The 20,311-nt window shown below is 43.1% G+C and overlaps 1 protein-coding gene across 4 annotated transcripts; it reads right to left on the bottom strand.

The window, feature by feature from the left end:
- Positions 1-7,348: 7,348 nt before the first annotated feature.
- Positions 7,349-20,234, bottom strand: MRPS10 (mitochondrial ribosomal protein S10). Of its 4 annotated transcripts, XM_064164417.1 has the most exons (8): positions 15,852-15,934; positions 13,098-13,156; positions 12,934-13,006; positions 11,725-11,864; positions 11,190-11,298; positions 10,026-10,115; positions 9,592-9,687; positions 7,349-8,007 (listed from the first exon to the last, which is right to left on the bottom strand). In XM_064164417.1, the coding sequence occupies exons 1-7, from the start codon at positions 15,885-15,887 to the stop codon at positions 9,601-9,603; spliced, it is 594 nt and encodes a 197-aa protein (XP_064020487.1). In that variant the 5' UTR covers positions 15,888-15,934; the 3' UTR covers positions 7,349-8,007; positions 9,592-9,600. The 4 variants fall into 4 exon arrangements, with proteins under 4 accessions (XP_064020487.1, XP_064020488.1, XP_064020489.1 ...); XM_064164418.1 differs by lacking the exons at positions 7,349-8,007; positions 15,852-15,934 and adding an exon at positions 19,249-20,234 and having other exon boundaries at positions 9,512-9,687; XM_064164419.1 differs by lacking the exon at positions 7,349-8,007 and having other exon boundaries at positions 9,512-9,687; positions 15,928-16,127.
- Between the last annotated feature and the right edge of the window lie 77 nt (positions 20,235-20,311).

Genomic DNA, 20,311 nt, shown 5'->3' with positions numbered 1-20,311 from the left:
CGCCGCCGTGGCGCTGCCGTACGCCGCGCAGGGGCGCTCCAGCGGCTCCGCGGCGATGGTCGGGCCGGTACTGCCCCCTCAGCGGCTGGGCTGAGCCCCGTCTGGGCCCGGCGGGGCCGGGGATGGAGGGGCGGCGAGCTCCCCGAGTTCCGAGATGGGCGCGGGATGAGTGTGCCTGCAAGCGCCGCTGGGGCAAGGCGAAATACTGCCCGCGGTTATGCCCATCCCGTTTCCAGAACCGACACCGTGCCGCAAATGCACTCCGCAACCCGCAGCTTGGCGGTGGCCGCGACGCACCTCCGCCGCAAAGCCTCGGTGGCTTTGCGAGTGACCGTAGGTCCACGTAGGGTCCGCAGAAACTCGGACATCGGTGCTCGGCTGCCCCGACTCCGCCGCCGCCGCGGCCCCACTGCCGAGGCTCGCCTCGGGTCCCCCCGCGGCGCCAGAGCACGCTCGCACCGGCGGCTCTTAGATCCCTTCTGTGAGCCCGGGAAGGGCAAAGGTGATCACAGCCCCACACCAGCTGCTGATGTTGCGTCCCTCCCCAGCCCTCCTGTAACCCCTTCAGATACTGGAAAGCCACTACAAGGTCTCCTCAAAGCCTTCTCCAAGCTAAAGAACCCCAGCTCTCCCAGCCTGGCCTCATAGCAGAGCTGCTGCAACCCTCTGAGCATCTTAGCAGCCTCCTCTGGACTCACTCTAACAGTTCTATGTCTTGTGTTGGGGGCTCCAGAACTGCACACAGTACTTCAGGTGGGGTCTGAGGAGAGCAGAGCAAAGGGGCAGAATCCCCTCCCTTGCCCTGCTGGCCATGCTGCTCTTGGTGCAGCCCAGCACAGGGTTGCTGTCTGGGCTGCACTCATACTGCAGGCTCATGTTGAGCTTTTCATCACCTCAGACCCCCAGGGCCTTTTCCTCAGGGCTGCTCTCAGCCATTCACCACCCACCCTGATTGCGCTGATCTCTGTTTAGTGAAGTAGTAATAGTCTACAGGCTATGTATTTTACTTAAGAGCCATCTTGTGTATAGAAAGGGGAACACTGCAAATGACATATTTGTGTACCTCCTACATAAGCTACAGCATCTTCCCAAACCTCTACAGTAAGGTTAGAGGAGGAAGAGGCCCAAAATTTCAGACAGCAATAATCTAAAAGGCAAAATTGAAAGCTCCAAATGAAATCACACTGAATTCTGAACCTCCTAAAATCTTACTGGACACTGCTTTAAGAGTGGAGTTTAATATTTTAGCGTGTGCAAAGATACACAATTTCTGAGAAACCACCTTATATCAAGTAAGAACCTAACTTCCAGCTCAATTCTTTGCTTTAAAGTTAATTCTTTGCCTTAAAGTTCTTTATATTCCATATATATCTGTGTTTCTCTATGACCTAGGAACGTCTTTGATCCTCAGTAAGGAAGTGCTTTAAATGGGGTTGTAAGATGGGACCATTCCACTGATGCTTCTCCTCCTGTAAAACATGCACAATACACTCCAGTTTGCCTCTGAAAGATTAAGTGGAAGCAAAAAAATCCAGATAGGAGGGAGGCATGAAATATTTTGAGGGGAAAATGGTTTGGCATGTGATGATTGTAGCTTCTAGGAATCTTGGAGGTATCCATGGTTTTGGCTGAGGCAAGTAAGCATGTTAACTGCACTTCAGTTACACAGAAACCTCCTTTGTGTTGTTGATAACACCATCTGCATGCTTGGCAAAACCAGTAAAGCTGACCACCTTTACAGATAAACCCTTCTGGTATAGGAGAAGTTGTCCAAATCCACATCATTCTACTGATCTGTTTTACTGAGTAGACCCCCTGCAGATAAAAGTGAGTGTGGCAGTCAGCTCTAGCCCAGGCAGCAGCAATTTCACTGGCAAGCTCTGTCAGAGCCAACACATTATGCAATAACACTGACTAAAATGAATGATTTCCAACTATGGGAGTTTTTTTTGGTGGAATTGGCAGCCATGCTCTGTAGCTGGAAGAACACTGCCAATCAAGCCTACCTTTATCAGAAATGTGGGGGGGGGGAAGAGGTTTATTTGTATGCTGCAATAATTGTTTCTTGCTGATGTCTACGGTTTGGCATTAGGAGACAGCAGTAATAGCAGGAGTCTTTGTTCAGAGCTGAACTATGAGGGCACAGGAGCTTTTTGGGGATTGAACTCAAGCACAGCTGCTAAGGTAGGGAGCAGCTGGAAGGCTGCACATTAAAACAAAAAGTAGAACTTAAAGGAACTTTGTGATAGCAGTAGTAAGGATATAGCTTAGATTTTAGTGGGTTTTGTACACCCTTCCAAAAATTCTGGCTATGCTAATATTTCACACTACTTGGTTGAGTTTCATTCTGCTTTTAAAGTTGCCTTATTAAAAAATGCACTAATTTTCTGTGACAATTTGAATGTGAGCTCTTGCTTCTGTGATAATTTATTTACACTTCCTTTGACAACAACAGGGATAGTTTTCTACCTGCCTGCAGGATATGGACCTGTAGCTGTCTGTGACCTGTACTGTTACCCCATTTTCCTTCATCGTGACTTCAACTTAACTCTTGAAAATGATTATAGTCCTGGGGCTGCTGCCCCTTTTCTGTTTGATACCTTCCTCCCTACACCCTGTGTGAGAGGGATCCTGCTTGGGTACCATGTGCTGTTTAGAATTGAAACGTTCATGAACATTGTGCTGCCATTCACAAATGTGCCTTAGAAGATGTGCTCCTCAGGAGACGTCTGTGGTGTTGTGCACCTCAGCTTCTCTGTGATGAGGCACAGGCAGCAAAGCAGCACACTGACCCTGATATCTCCTAGGACCACACAGAACAGAACCACCTGTGTGGTATGATGCTCCTTTTCTTCAATAAGATCTCACAAAACCAAGATTTTCACACACACACACACATACCCCAACTTACAGGCCATACACAACACATTTTTCCCAAGGCAGTCAAGAAGAGGATGCAACAGATTTTTTTTTCTCTATCAGAGGCCATGCAAGTAACAGCTACAGGTCAAACTCTGCAACCTAAGTGTTTCTTCCATGTTAAACAACTACAGGCACACTAACACAGTGGGGGGCACCAGCAACCTGCCTCAGGTCAGCAGGCCTGAGCTTGTAGCCATGAACCAGGTGCCTCAAGCCAGTGGTAAGAGCTCTAACCCAAGCAGGCAACCCTTCTCTTAGGTGCCAACGCCATTTCTATACAGGGAGGGCTGGTGAAGCAGAAGCTTCCTGGCACTCGTTACGTCTCACTGGCAGGCAGGAGCAGTGGTTCAGTTGGCAGAGGGAGAGCCCTGTGATAGTGAGGGGGAGCACCCACTACTCTGCTGGACCAGCCCAGAGCTTTACATCCTGGACAAACTGTGGGGATAGGGAAACCCAACGAGGAGTGCTGAACCTGGTTCTTCTGAGCCTTTTTCCACAGCTTTTCCATATCTCTGTGCTAAATGAAATGCATTGCCTAGTCACTCCTTTGACTAAAACATTTTAAACCAAGCTACTAGGCTGGCCTTGCATTGCTGAAGAAGTGAAATCACATCACTTTACACTGAAACTTCTAGTTGCTAGCATGGTAACACATCACCAGCACTGTTATTTTTGTAGATATCTATGCACCAGTGTCTTTGATTCCAGCAATAATAGTGCAAAGAAAACCAAGGCAAAAAGCTTGAATTATTTGTACTCTGTTGGGCTGACCTCATTCTGTCAGCAGCCACCATTAAACCCCATCAGCCCAAATCTGCAGCTGCTACCTGTGTATCTCCAGCACTTTCATCTGTGTGACATGTTCCAGAGACAAGCCGTTTATAAAAGCTGCTTCCTTTATTTTAGAGAACTATGCCAAGTTGCTAGTTTACTGCCTTAAAAATCTCATTTATTGGTGCAGCCACTTTTCTCCTTTTCATCCCTGCACTTCTTCTACTTTTGCCTTTTCCTTGTGAGAAGCCATTTTTTTCACTTCAGTGTATGTTTTCAATTGGAATAAATGAATCAATCACACTCTTCTCCCATCCAAATACACAAAAGGAATAGCTAAACTGGGCCCCCTCAAATTAATAACGATATTGAGGTGCTTGAACGTGTCCAGAGAAGGGCACCAAGGCTGGTGAGGGGGCTGGAGCACAGCCCTACAAGGAATGGCTGAGTGAGCTGTAGTTGTTCAGCCTGGAGAAGAGGAGGCTCAGGAGTGACCTCATTGCTCTCCACAACTACCCAAAAGGAGGTTGCAGCCAGGTGGGGTTGGTCTCTTCTCCCAGGCACCCAGCGTCAGAACAAGCCTCAAAACGTGCCAGGTCAGGTTTAGGTTGGACATTAGGAAGAAATTCTTCATGGAGAGGGTGATTTGCATTGGAATGGGCTGCCCGGGGAGGTAGTGGAGTCACCATCCCTGGAGGTGTTTAAAAGGAGGGTGAAAGAGGCACTTAGTGCCATGGTTTAGTTAATTAGGAGGTTTAGGTGATAGGTTGGACTCTATAAACCTAAAGGTCTTTTCCAACCTGGTTAATTCTGTGAAATCATTTTGACAGAAGTTACTCAGGCAGTGCATGTTACACCAAGGACTGTAGCACATAGCTTATGAGGTTGGCTGCTGATTTATTTACTATACCCTGTTTTGAGGCATACAAAAAAAAAAAGATGCATAACTTAAGATAGTGGCGTGAAGCAATGGGTAGGATAAAAGAAATTCACTTCTTCATCTCAGTCTAACTTTGCTTTATCTTCACTGTAGCCTCCTTCTATACATCACTCCTTTCCTGCAAACAGCTGGCACCTACACAAAAGCAAGTACCTTGATGTTGTTTTGATGTGCTATTTGCATAAATGTACAGAATAACAAGAACATAAATATCAATGAAAATTAAAAAAGCAGAGCTATGACCAAATATTTTTTGGTGGCTGCTGACTTGAAATATAACACCACGATGAACTTCCCTGTCTTTAGAGAACCACCAAGCTTATACACTGAAAAAATATGGAATATGGAGAGTCAGACAGCTTCCTAAATGGAATGTCTATTTCAATTTCAGTTTGTTTTGAGGCAGGAGAAACACATCAGAAAGATCCAAGGTATGCTAACCAGATAAATCTGCCTGAATCCATGTGTTGTCTATAGCAACATTAGCTTAAAAAAACTCCAATTCACAAGCACTTATGTAGAAGCATATAAAATACAGTAGATAACTGACAGCTTGGTCAGCATGTGTATTCCAGCTCATATGTCAGAAATGAAAAATGAAAGAAGGGAGTGTGTTGGTCTTCTCTGGACCTGCTCCAGCACCTCAATACCTTCCTTGAAGTGAGGGACCCAGCACTGCACTCAGTACTCAAAGTCAGGCCACACCAGTGCCGAGTTCAGGGGCAGAATTACATCCCTAGTGCTGCCGATCACACTATTCCTGACACAGGCCAAGATGCCATTGGCCTTCCGTGCCCCCTGGGCACAATGCTGCCTCATGTCCAGCTGGTTGTCACCCAGCACTCCCAGGTCACTCTCTGCCAGGTCTCTTGCCAGCCACTCACGCCCCAGTCTGTAGCACTGCATGGGCTTATTGTGGCTAAAGCATAGGACCCTGCACTCAGCTTTGTCAAACCTCAGTCCATTGGCCTCAGTCCACTGACCCAGCTTGCCCAGGTCTCTCTGAAGTGTCTTCCTACCCTCCAGCAGATCAACACTCCTTCCCAACTTGGTGTCGTCTGCAAATTTACTAGTGGTAGACTTGATATCCCTATACAAGTCATCAATAAAGATGCTGAATAGATCTGAGCCCAGTACTGACCCCTGGGGGACACCACTGGTGACTGGATGCTGCACCACTCACAACCACTCTCTGTGCCCAGTCATCCAGACAGTTTTTGAACCAGCAAAGGGCACACCTGTCCAAGCCAAGGGCTGCCAGGAGGATGCTGTGGGAGATGGTCAAGGGCTTTGCTGAAGTCTAGGCAGATCACATCCACAGCCCTCCCCTTGTCTACCAGGCAGGTCACCCAGTCACAAAATGAGATCAGATTGCTCAGGCAGGACCTTCCTTTACTAAAACCATGTTGGCTGGCCCCTGGTTGTCTTGTACTTGCTGCTTGATGACACTCAGGATGAGCTGCTCCATAACCTACCCAGGCACTAAGGTCAGGCTGACAGGCCTGTAGTGCCCCAGATCCTCCTTTTGGCCTTTCTTGTAGATGGGAGTCACATTGGCCAACCTCCAATCTTCTGGGACCTCCCCACTTAGCCAGGACAGGTGACAAACATGGAGAGCAGCCCAGGCAGCTCTTGTGTCAGCTCCCTAAGCCCCCTGGGATAAATCCGGTCCAGACCCATTGTCTTGTTAGGATCTAAGTGGCACAGCAGGTCACTGACTACTTCCTCCTGCATTACAGCAGGGATACTCTGCTCTCCATCCCTGTCTACCGAATCAGAAGCCCAACTGCCCTGAGGATATCCCATCTGTTTGTTAAAAGACTGAGGCAAACAAGCTGTTAAGTACCTCAGCCTTTTCCTTCACCCAATATGGAATGGAGGTTTTCCCTGGCCCTCCTCTTGCTATTAATGTATTTATAAAAACACTTATTATCATCCTGAACAGAATTGGCCAGATCAAGTTCCAATCGAGCTTTTGCATCTCTAATTCTCTTTCTACATGACCTTACAATACCCTTAAATGCTTCCTGTTTCGCCTGCCCCTTTTCCCAAACCTGCTACACTGTTTTTTAACTGGGTTCTTGCAAAAGCTCCCTGCTCAACCAGGCTGCTCTTCTTCCCCACTGGCTCAGTTTTAAGCACACAGGGCCAGACTTTTCCTGCACACTCACAATTTCATTCTTAAAGCAATCTCAGCCTTCCTGGGTGCCTTTTTTTTAAAGGACTACTTCCCAAGGGACTCTCCAAACCCGTATCCTGAATAGATCAAAGTTAGGCCTTCAGAAGTCCAAGGTAGAGCTTTTGCTGACAGCCCTCCTAACTTCACAACATATTGGAAATTCTACTGTATCATGACTGCTGTGCCCCAGCCTACCTCTGACCTCCACATCTTCCCCCAGCCCTTTCCTGTTCATGAGCAGAGGTCTAGTGAGGCTCGCTTACCAGCTGCAACAGGAAGCTGTCATCCACGCACTCCATAAACCTCCAGGACTGGCCCCCTTCTGTTATGTTGTACCTCCAGCAGACACTGGTTAAGTTGAAGTCCCCCACAAGAACAAGGTGAAGGAACACAATACATGACCAACTTCTTTAAAGAATGTCTCATCAGTGCCTTTACCCTGATTGAATGGTCTGTAGCAGACTCCCACCAGAAAAGAACGGTGTTAAAAAGTAAAACTGCAGAAATGTAGTAAAATAGGAAAAGAAGAATGGAAATACTTTATCCAAGAAAACGGTTTATCTGGAGTTTTCTAAGTGGGAATCAGGAATATGCATCAGCAGCCAGAAGTCATATTAATGGATGGAAAGAGATCAGGGCATGTTGCACAGTTACAGTGCTATGCAAATGCATAATTAAAGACAAACATGGTGTTATGCCTTAGGCAACCACTAAATGGGGAGGACAGAGGAAGCAAGAAAGGGTCATAATCTTAAAGGGAAGGAAGTTTCACACAGGGAGAAATATCAATGAGAAATATAGTCTACTGAGGTTAGTAGACAGCAGTACTCATAAATATTGGTCTGTAACAGTGTGAGTCCACCTAGGTCATTCTGCTTTTTTGAGGCGAGAAGATCTGTGATGGCAGTTAACTATGACTGCCCTAACTATGACAGTTAAAGTCCAGAGATCACTGTACATGTACATTGGCTTTCCCCAGCATACAACAGGGGTGGAAGCAAGAAATTCTCTAATAATTTACCTTTCCCAAGATCAAGCATCCTTTCTGCCAGGATGTTGCTTACATGGGTGAATACCTTCTGCAGCTGCCTCCAAGTCTGTTCCTATTTAGGTCTGGTAACTAAAAGTCTGAGGCAGTTGAAAGACCATGCTGACTGGACATTTAGCCAAAGACTGTGGGCTGAGGGTGGCACACCTAAGACAATAAAAAGGGAACACCTTTATCTTACCGTGCATCAAACCAACACGTGGCAATACTTAATATTGAGCAGAGTCACATTTCAGTACTACATGCAGCTTGCACTTAGCAAGTGGCTTACGCAAAAGTAAAGAAAGAAGCATAGCAAGTCAGAAGAAAATAGAATAATAGCTTGAAAGAGGCATTTCTCTGAAGCACCAATTTATTTACGCAGGTCAGCTCACTTCCTTCATGTTATATAACGTATCTGACATGACTTTAAGAAATGTTATTGCAACTGAATACTAAGAATGAGAGAAATGAAGAAAAGCTTGAAATTGAGGAAAGTAAACACTTTGAAGGCAGTGTATCTTCCCAGAAGGGCTTTAACTTGCCCTCCTTGGGTTTCCTTTCCATCATGAATGACACCAGCCATACTGACTGTCCTGAAATATCTCTTCTAAAAACCAGCTCTGGGCTACAGTACAGCTACAGAATGAAGACAGTCTTCAAGTTTGTGCTTGATTTCTCTTTTTTTTTCAGCTATTTCCTATTAGCAGTTTCTGTCTGATAATTACACTGAGCTATTTTTCTTTTGTGATTTTATAAAGCTTTGACTGCTCTTGAGCTTCTTTGGTTGTCCTGTGACCCAGTTGGTTATTCCTTCTGTAAATTATTTTAATAGCTGTATAATCAAAGCTACACCCTTAATTCACAAAGCAGATTCCTGCAGCTGTGTCCTTCCTGCTAAGTTAGTAAAGGCAGAGGTGCTTAATGCAATCTGAAGGTCAAGCTTTGCACCTAGCATTACCTTCTTTGATTCACAGTCACCTAACCTTCAAAGCACTCTTTCATCTATCTGTACTGTTTTTAGTCCCTTTAAGCTTAAGCAGTGTCTAGCCTAAACAGTAAGTAATGCAGCCAACTCAGAACAAAGCCATGCCTTTCCCTGTAGTGAAGTAGACACAATGACACTTTCTACGATCAAAGCAAATGGTTCTAAGAGCATTTCATCACAGATGTAAGCCTATGCAAGTCTCAGCTTTGTATCGTGACCATTCTGTTGTTAGCAAGACATTACTTAAGAGTGGAAATGAGGCTGTTTCAACTACAGGAGCCTAGTAAGGTCTTACTATGCCTCAGTGTCCTTTAAGACTGTGGGGTTTGACTTAACACAGGTTAAACTCAAGTGTATGTACACCTGGGATTCAGTTACTTCACAGAAAACGTGTAACCACCTGGCATCCATAACACTGAACACTGCAGAAATGTGGATTTTTACAAATATTTCAGAATTCAGAGACCATTTCATGTCAAAAGGAGATTGAGAATGTTTGTATTTTGTGTGTATATATATACACATATATTTAAAAAAGCAAAATAAATGTTAACTTTCTACGAACATATTATAGATGACCATAGCTCTTAATCACAGCATACAGTCAAACTTCCTTATAGCTGTTCAGTCTGTGTGCACTGGAATTATGAGCAGGAGTAACTCACTGAAACAAGAGTTTATAAATTACTTTATAACAGAACTTTTATTTAACAGCATACTCTCAGTAAATTAGGTTGATAGGACCAACTAAGGTCACCAAGTACCTGATGAGTTCATGACTTGATTTCAGTTTCTTCTACTTGAGGTAGTGTATCCCAAACTGGCTCCTTAATGTGTTCAGGTATTTTCTCTATCTTAGTCTAAAAGGAAAGCAAAGCAACCGCTTATTAAACCAACCAGTTAACATCTAACTACCTTGCTTTATTTATGCTGATTTCAGGTGTTTATCTGAAGTGCCATCTAGTGGCACTTTCAAGCAATACAGCCTCCTTAGAGTTTAATACTATGGGATATGGTTTTTCCAAGCTACACACAGCATCACAGAATGTTACAGGTTGGAAAGGACCTCCAGAGATCATCGAATCCAACTCCCCTGCCACAGCAGGAACACCTCTGCTAACTTTCTGACTTCAGTAGTTATTAGTACTCGCATCACAACTTAGTCTTGTAACAGTTAATCATGTGAGGTGGAACTTACCTTTTTCACTTCCATGGCAACTCCTTCAGGTAAGTTTCGTTGAACATACTCCAAGTAAACTCTGGCAGTACTGCTTGTTAGGTATTTTAACTAAAACAGAAGAAATTATTTTTTTAATTAACTACTGTAATTAGTACTTCAAACAGAATGACAAAAAATATTAATTTGCTTCTCTAGCTCTCACTATGGCACCAAACATCCTACAGTAAAGGCAGCTGCTGCAACAACGAACACAGGCAGTTGAGCTGCATACAACTGGCACACCATGATGTAGTTGTTTCACTCCACAGACATGTGCATATTGCTTGTGATCACAAGCACTGATAATGGTGGAAGTGATGCATCCTAACACTACAGGCATCAAAATAAATTAATTACAGGTTATGCAAGAATTTTCAGCTTGGGCACAGTGTCGGAGTTCAAGCTTGTTATAGATTCTGCAACTCCAGAATTCCATTGAATAATAGATTTTGTAGTTTCTCCTGGATGGCAAAAATAGTATTTATGGTCTGTGGGCAGCCATTTCTACTGCACTAATGTCTGGAGACTTAAAGCAGAGTCCTATTTTTGATAAGCACTGTGCAAATGTACAGCAAGACACTCATTAGCCACAAAATGCTGGCAGCAAACCCTTCTTCTAAGAAAATCAACCACAACTGCATTCTGAACCATACACAAGTCTGCATAATCAGCCACAAAGCTAGCACTTCATATATGCTTCCTTTCCTGTATTTCCTGTTTTAGTTTGCCAGTAGAGCAAAAGTATGTGTTAAGAAACATTAAATTCACAAAGAACAGGACCCTTAGCGACTACTAATGACTATGATATAGTTGTATCTTCTTCTCTTCCGAAAAAAGCTCCCAGCAAAATGATTCTTGGAAACCAAGAACATAAACCATACAAAGACAACCCTCATTCTTACCTCATCTTTTAGCCATTCGTTCAGCTGTTGACTGTCAAAATCAGACTTTGAATAAAAAAATTATGTAAGCTGTACATTCAGAACAATGTGTTACACTTGATGTACATAGGTCAGCTGTCTTCTGCTATTTCCTGCACTCTCACCCACCCCAAGTAAATTCACTCCTGATCTAACATCTATTACACCTCTAAACTGTGCACCTAGAACATAATTTTTGTTTCTCCTTTAACATCTTCCTTACCTCCAGACACATATAATGTGTTCTCATTTCATACTGAACCCTGTGCTTCTTGTAAATGTGTACAGATTTCAGAAGTGTCAATCGTTCTATCGTCTTTGGAGGTTTATGTCTGAAAAGCAGAAAAAAGAGAAGTTCATTTTATTTAAAGGATGGTAATACAAATTATCTTTAAGATTATGCTGAAATTCCTGCTCTCTCTTTGACATTTAGAAGATCTACAAGTATTAAACAGTGGTAGAGTTTATTATTAACTCACATGGGCATAGCTAATACTCAGGTATCAACCAGCATTAGTTTGGAGAAGCTAAAGCACTGATGACTGTACTGTCAACCTCCTTCATGCAGTTAAGTAGAACTGCTGCTTTCTCATCACTGCAGTCATTTAAGAAGTGTTTAAATTCATAATCTGAGAAATACTATCAGATTCCACCTCTTTCTTCTGAACAAATAAAATACTTGTAAGCACAGAACTTGAATTACATAGATGACCTAAGAAGCAACTGACATCACATCACTCTACACAGCAGTTACTTACACTTTTTCAATGGAGATGCCCAGCTCTTTAGCTGCAAGGACTGCAAAATATTCGTAGCTGTCCAACACAGCTTTATCGTGGCCTTTAACTAAGAGAGACAACCTCTTGTACAGCGTTTCTGGCTCATCTGAAACAGATACCTGCATTTTTAAAGAAAGGACAAGAGTCACCATTCCATGTTCTCCTTAATTAATGCATACGTTGCACATTTTCCTATTTCACATTTTCTGTGTGCTCCCTTGGTAAGAAGGAAAAAAAACGTGTTCTATCAGTTTATCTGCAAGAGGCTGGCAGTATTACCTTGACTGACAGTTCTTGCTCTTGTAAGGGAAGGCAAGAGTGTGAAAATATACCTAACGTTCAAACAATTAGGCACAATTTATTGATCAGAAGAGGAAAGGGAACACCAGATAAATGTAAGGAGAGCACTAGCAAAGGTAAGAATGAAACTCATTGATAAAGCGAGCTTGGAGCAGCAATTTTTGCATTCTAAATAGCAGTGTAAGAATACTTCAAATTCTCAGACTTTGCTAGGGCATGGACAGTAACTAGAACATTATGCACAGTGACCAGAATTCTCACTTTACGGAGTCAGATATAAGTCTACTTTAAACATAGTAGGCTTCCCAAGGCATCATATCTCTTCAGTTCGCTCAAGTAAAACCTTATGACTTTCAGTTAGAGCTTCTGTTTCCAATGGGCTGAGCTTGCTGATGAAGACTTCCATGTGTCCAGAAAGCACTGTTATTCCCACAGGTTTAGTCCCAGGCAGTTTCACACAGTATATCTAACATCTACCAGACAAGCAGGAAGGCTGAGCCTGCACTGTGGATCTAATACTGCTTGTAAAATTTTTGGCTTGCTTAGATGGCTGAGCTCTCAGCTTCCAAGCCAGAGACAAGGGCCTTGAGCTGACTAAGCTGCTGCAGATGCAGAACTGAGTGTGACAAAAAAGCTAGCATTCCATAGAGTTACAGGTGCACAGGGAAGGAGAAAAGTGACTACAAAACAATTCTGAGCTACAGAAATCTTGTTGAAAAAAAACTAAAAAAACTCAAATACCAATAATCAAAATTGTTTTTCTCTATAGCAAACTGGACATCATTAAAATGTACCTTTTTAAAGTTGTGAGGAAGGAATTAAAGGTTTTCTGTATATTCTCCTTATTACTAAGACAACATACAAAATGTCATTCTATAAAACACTTACCAAAGGATTAGTCTTAGGCTCCTGTGTATCAACATGAGACCCAGCCAGCCGTGTTCCCATCAAGGCACAGTTTCTAGAAATGTGGTAATGGGGAAATGTTCAAGTTGCAATTTTTTAGGGAGTGTGGAGGAGAAATGGAAGGAAGGAGAGCCTTTCATACTTACAGAAGAGAACACTGCTTTTGCAGAATTGTGCTTGCATAATTGCCAGGAAAAACTGATTGCTGTGTAAAATAAATAGGTTATGGTTTGATTTTTTTCACAAAGCAGGAAGCACACAGTTAATATATTTTTGTTAAAAGTTACCTTTTTTTTGCATAATTGGAGCATAAGACATTCCTAGGCAACACTCTGCCAAACTACAAAGATTGCTCTATTAAAAAATGCAGGAAGACAAGCACAGAAATCTATTACCATAAGTAAGGGAATACAGTAAGGGAAGAATATAACAGTATGCACTTACTATTAACAAGGCACTTGAATAGCAATCACTGAGTTAATTTTTTTAGCAGAAAAATGTATTTTGCTTGACATCAGATACTATTTTTGTATATACTATTTCCTCTTTAGTTTTGCTTTCATAGTACAGTATGTATTAGTTTAATCAAATGAAAATCGTAAGTAGGACTTGCAATTGAAAACAGTATCCTAAACATGAAAAAAAATCCACCTTTGATTTTAGCTGGAAGTTTCCTGGGTATTTTCAGCAAAAAAAAATCCTTGTGATTTTGAATACTTGTTTCTTAAAGAGAACATTTAAACAAAAATGCTATAATATTAAATATACCATGTTTAAAACATGTTTTTTCTGTGTTAAAAAGGGAATACTACTGTTAATCAAGATGCAACATTACTGGTTTTCATAACAGAGAAATCACTGCCTTCTGAACATTTTGTGGCTTCTAGCTTCCTTCCACTAATTCTCAATTTGGCTAAGTTACAGGCTAACTGAAACGGGAAGGGGGCTTAAAAAAAACCCAACAAAAATCAGAACTCTCACTTGGTCGAAAAACTCAGGGCTGCATCAGAACACTGAAGCAAAATTAGCTACTTACCCAGCTCCTTGATACTTTTATTTAACAGATGCTGGAATCATAGCTTTAAAAGGATAGATACCCCAAACATCAGTATGTACCTGTCTGTATAATCAAAAACCAGCCAGAACTGACACTTTTCCAGGTAATCTTAATTTTGTTGTTCACAGATATGCACAGCTAACTACATGATGCTATTCGGTCCCTAAGCATCTCCAGTATGTATTATATACTAATTATAGATCAGTAGTGAATAAAGCCAGTTCCTGAAGTAATTCTGCCTCATTCATCATCTATCCTAAAATTCTGCATCCAGTAAAGAAAAGGCAGGAGAGGTTCCTGCTTGCAAAGCTGACTGTTGTTTGGAGATCACAGCTAAACCTCTCACTACAGTTGATGACCATCGGGCTTGTTTCAAAGTTCATGTTGGGAGCTTAAACAAATACATCTGATATCATCTGTATTTTTGCACCTTGATTCTCTATCTCAAAAGTGAGACTACTGCCTCCCTTACATTCAATGCCAGTATGAGATACACTAACTTGTCACCTGCCATCACTTAAGAGAGTCAACAGGCCCAGGAACAGAAAATACTGTATTCAATGCAGGACTTTTAGCTGTGTGCAAATAAGTAAATGGCATAGAACCTAAGCACAGATGACAAGGCTACTAACTGGAACTATAAGTTATACCTGTATGGGGAGTTTTGTGCATAGGCACTCTGCTGTACATTCTTGTAACTACCTGACCTTGTAATACATATTTATTATTTGCATGCAAAGATATGTACTGCATTACATGGTTTTGGATGCAAAAAAAATCAGTTTTCATTTAATAAAGATTAATACAACAGCAGAGCTGGTTTTATCCCACATACCAAACTCTAGAGCCTTTGCTATATCCTATAACTGAGCATATTAGATCGTCGTCTTTTATTCCTAATCATGCAAGTATGCACTGAGTCAAAAGGTTTTGTTAAATAAAAGTGCTCTGTGCCTATTTTGACAAAATGGTATGTTGAGGAGCTCAGGTAGTAAAGATGGCATTCAGCAAGCAACAAAGTGTGGTTTAAGAGCTTCCTTTGTTCTCTGATTTAAATGTACTTGATGTGCACTTGAGTATCACAGACGGTAGAAAAGGTGCTCTGACTGCAACGTAACAAACATTCCATTTCGTCTCTGAACCAAGGCTTGCCCATAACGAAATTACCCCTCCTAACGTTAAATAGCTTTCACTTTGTCTGGCGGAGGGATTCTGAAGTATTCAGGTGCCGAAAAGATAAGCAAGTCTAGAACACAGCGCATACACAGACGAGAGCTTAGGGCTTCAGGAAACGAATAGGAAGCACTCAGCATCAGAGCCTTCTTTCAACTTTGTTTTAGAAAATAAAACCAGCACGAAACATCACTACTCGACAGTCGCTTCCCCGTATTTTATACATTATAGAGTCAAGATTTTTTACTTTAACACTGGAAGCATTCTTGGCACATGACGTGCAAGTGTCGAATACTCTATCGTTCGTTATCCTTTGCACCTAGAGTAACCGCCGTAAAAAGAGGACCACGGGGAAAAGTTCTGAAGCCTTGCTATAGCGATGACGGCTGGCAGAAACACAGCCCCACGCTGTAACCCGCCCGCCTCCCGAGCCAAAACGAAGCCACCTGTGACCTCCCCTGCCCACAGCGGGCAGGCGGGCTCCAATACGCCTCGCATCGGGGACGGGGTTTGCAAAGGGCCGAGCCCCGTCCCCCTAACCACATGGCTGAGCCTACGCGGGAAGCGCCGCTTCAGTTCCCCTTTCCCTCTCCCCTCGGGCCTGAACACACCAAGAGAAAAGCAAAGAAGAAGAGAGTTCAACCGTTTCTTTTCTACCTATACATCCCACCTGACAGAGCCGCCGCCACAACCACCCCGCCGCCATCTTGTCTCCGCCCCCACCTCGGCGACCACAGAAAGCTCACCGCAACGAGCAGCAGCCTCATCCGCCACCAAGCGATCGATAGCGCCCCCCACCGCGGCGGCGGAGCAAGTACTCCGGTGAGGCGGAGGCACTGCGGCACCGGCGGGCGGGGCCGAGCTCGGGAGGTGGGGAGGCGAGTCGGGGGCTGGTGTGGCGCAGTACGAGCTCTCACCTCGCCGCCCCCGTTCCCGTTCCCGCCTACCCCTATCGCTGCCTCTGTGAGGCAATGGCACTGTAGCGGCTGCTGCTCACCTCCGCCCCCGCTAGAAGAGTTTCCCGCCAACGGCCGCCCCCGTTCCCCTCGCCCAGGCTCTCCGTCTTGTTTTCCAGGCAGAACGTTTTCTCTCCGGCCCTGCCGGCGGCGTGAGAGCAGGAATTGTCAGTTCTGCTGATCCTGGGGCGGGGCTGCTGCCGTCAGGTTTTTTCCTCAAGGCGAGAGAAAGGTGATGTTTTTGGAAGCGTTCTCCCTTCTCTGAGAACTTGTTACCACAGCTTGTCCTTACCAATAGGCACAGGATCACACAGGATCACACAGGATGTTTGCGGTTGGAAGGGACCTCCATAGATCACCGAGGCACCCCCCGCCCCGCCGCAGCAGGACCATAGAATCTAGCGCAGGTCACACAAGAACACATCCAGACAGGGCTTGGAAAGGCTCCAGCGGAGACTGCACAGCCTCCCTGGGCAGCCTCTTCCAGGCTCCATGACCCTTAAAGTTCTTCCTCGTGTTGAGGTGGAACTTCCTGTGCTGTAGTCTACATCCATTACCTCTTGTCCTATCCCAGGGCGCAACTGAGTGGAGTTTGTCTCCTCTCCTCTTTGACTCCCAGCCCTCAGATATTTATACACATTGACTAGATCCCCTCCAAGTCATCTCTTCACCGTACCAAAAAGCCCCATCACCCTCAGCCTCTCCTCACAGGGCAGTGCTCTGGCCCCCTACTGATTTTCGTAGTGCATCCGACTGTATAGAGGTAGTAAATAACGCTAATTTTTTTTTCATGTGCTCATTATTTCAGGTATCCTTTGAGAAACAATTACACACAAACCTAGCTTTCAACCCTCTCCCCCTCTTAAACTTACTTTAAAAAGAAGTCTGTTAAGTAAAACTCATCCAACTGTATTGTATCAAAGTATAAAAAATACTGAAGATGTCATATACCTCTCCCTTTGTATACCTACACAGGAATAGCAGTTAATATTATAACATCCATGCCAGATATTTAAAGAAGAGGAATAAGAAAAGGTACTACTTCACACCATTAAGCCATTCTAACACACACATCCCGGTAGGTAGTCACCTGAAATGAAGATGTCATGACAGGACAAGGAGGAATGGGTTTAAACTGGCAGAGGGGAGATTCAAAGTAGATGTTAGGAAAGGGTTCTTTGCAGTGAGGGTGGTGAGACACTGGCACAGGTTGCCCAGGGAGGCTGTGGAGCACAGAATCACCAAATGTAAAGATTGAAGATCACATTTGATGATGCTGCACTCCACAACCTCCCTGGAGGTGTTCAAGGCCAGCTTGGATGAGCCCTTGAGCAACCTGTTCTAGTGGGAGGTGTCCTTGCCTAGGATGCAGGGTTGGAACTGGATGATCTTTGAGGTCACTTCCAACCTAAACCATTCTGTGACTCTATGTGTGCAAGTCAAATGCTAACAGCAGGAGCCTGAAACCAGCATAGATCACAAGCTATATCAAATGTATATTTTATTTGGTTACTTCCTCTGCCACCTAAAATTACAGTCTGCTTTTTTACACTAAGACACCTAAAATATTTACAGCCATCTTCTAATAAAATAACAATTAAATATTGAAAATAAGATTTTTCTCATAAAATATGTTTTCTGTATGTACAGGTTTTATCAAAGAGGACTAAGTTCAATAGTGAACAAGTTTCCAACGTCAACCATCAGCAAGGAAACAGGTTGTCTGAGATAAAACTGTGTCCAACTTATGTACAACGAGGCAGAACAGCATCTGTTTAACATCAGCCAATGCAACACAATGATGAAATCAATCCTTGAAGCCTAACTCATGCACTGCTTCAGAGATGTGCATTTCTTTTTTTTTTTTCCTTTGTGAATAACTTCTTTGGTTATTATTATTCTATTATCTTCTTGGCTGCACAATAAACCAGCACTCAATTAATGTTACAGAACCAGGCATATATATGTATATGTATTTATATATATACTAGGTTTAGCATGGATACCTGCCCAATTGTTGCTATAAAAGTTCCACTGGTGATTCTTTAACATAGAGCCTGCTCTTCTGACTCAAGCCCACAACTTTCTACTGTATTTCACTGTTCTTCAAGTCAAACTCTGACTGGCTTCAATTAGCACTTAGCTTAAACACTGTATTTTTTTCCCACCATGTAACTGGGGAATCTGAAAACATGTTTCCAGTGCAGCAGCCTTTCTCAGAAAGGTCCTTGAAAGTTCAAAGCGTTTGGAAGAGGACTGCCAGGTTCTAATACTGGCTCCTAAAGGCCATGAGCCTCCCACTTTGCAAACCACTAAGACTTGCACAACCTGCAAATTTTATTATCAGTGGATCTAACTGGCAGCATACAGATAAGCACAGAGTTTGCTGAAGTGGGGTTGTGTGGCCCATGTGTCACAGTATGGACAAGAACTGCTGAGAACTGTGTTGCCTGGCAGTTTGGGAAAGAAAAGGCAGCTGCTGCCCAATCTCCTGAAACTAACAAGTACAGGAATTGAGAACATTATCCTTTACATGCATCAGAGGGAAGGTCCACCTGCTGGTCAGAACCAGCTTTAAAAAAACCCTCTGGAGCAACCTCCAAAACCAGTACAGTAAACCATGCACACAGAAACTTCACTAACTGGAAGCAGAGAAGTGATTTCCATTCTCCTGAAGGGTTGTTCTTTAACACCAGAACATTTGACCTTAAGGTAATTTGGCTTCACATATTTGGCTTTGACAGAGAAGAGGCAGCTCTCTGCCAGTGAGTCTGGTTTTGAACTTCTGTGGTCTGGTACTTCTATACAAAAATGCCATGATTTACCCTGATTTTGCATAGTTATACAAGGAAGACAGACAGCAGAAGACAGGATCCACCATCTCTCAGATTCTGCTTAAGGAGTTAGGAATATAGCAAAACAAACAAAAAACCCCACACACTCCCCCCAAAAAAACCCTAAAACAATAAAACAAACCCCAACAAATTAAAAAACAAACAAACAAAACCAAACCTGAATTCTGGAAGATCTGAAATTAGTCTTACCAAGTGTTTTACAGTTTGCAACACTCTTCTACTGTGCAAAATTCACAAGAAAAATCAGTGCTCCTACCTGGGAAAGCTCTAAAATCAGCATTCATATTCTGCAATTATAGGTCCACTCAACCTAACTCCAATTCTTCCTTAATTCTTTTATTCTGCAAGGTACAATTCTTCTGAGATACTATTTGCTTGGAGAACCAAACCTTAATTTACACAAACGGCGCTAAGACATCCAGCCTGTAGATCTGAACCTAAGAGATGAGAAATGGTGATTAAATAGCAATGTGAACTCATCTTTGGAGCATGTTTTACTGAAGTGTTAAACGTTTGAATTCGATGCAGTGAGGAGGACTGAAAATGGCACAAGAATAGCATTTCACGCCCACAAGTAATAACTAACGTGCTGAAGGCATAGACTTCATCGATCTCTCTTCTGCAGGCAAGAACATCTCCCTGTATTTACCTGAGGAGAGAGCAAGCTCCTGCCTTGCTCAAGTGTACACCCTCCTAAAACCACTGAGATAGCTATTCGACAGTGTGATTTGTCACAGCAACATATATTTCCAGTGCAATCCAATTACCAAGGCAGCGTTCTTGATTCACATCAGATGATGTGAACCACAGTACAATCTTCTTTCTTCAGTCCTTGAATTGTGTAATTTTAAAATCAGCACATCAAAGTCTCACTAAAAGGAATGCTCTAAAATGTACAGTGGAACCAAGGCTTTTACAAACTGCCTAATATGTATGCATTAAGGCAAGACAGAACTGAAGAAGTACTGTGATACTACAGATTATACAGTCACTCTTGTAATTATTTCACAGTAAATCAGACTTTTTTTTTTTTCCCTCCACCTCCCTTAAAATGACAGCACAAAGACAAAGAGTGTAAACATCTCCTTAAGAGAGATGACATTTAGGTTCTAGAAGATGCTGGAAGTGATCCAGCACAGGCAAGAAGAGTATGTTCCATCAAAAATGTGTGAAAAATTATTCTTGTAATTGAACTAAAATGAAACTTGGAAGTTAAAGACTACAGATCCTACAGGAATTGTCTGGAGGGCAGTGATAGTAGAAATATGAACTTCTGTAATTAGTGGCCTTGGAAGTTATCAGCAAAATGAGCTCAGATA

The sequence above is a fragment of the Pogoniulus pusillus genome, chromosome 25 (assembly GCF_015220805.1).
Source record: "Pogoniulus pusillus isolate bPogPus1 chromosome 25, bPogPus1.pri, whole genome shotgun sequence".
Classification (NCBI taxonomy): Eukaryota; Metazoa; Chordata; class Aves; order Piciformes; family Lybiidae; genus Pogoniulus; species Pogoniulus pusillus.
The sequence above is the reverse complement of the archived record's forward strand: the minus strand, read 5'-3'. Positions and strand labels throughout refer to the sequence as shown.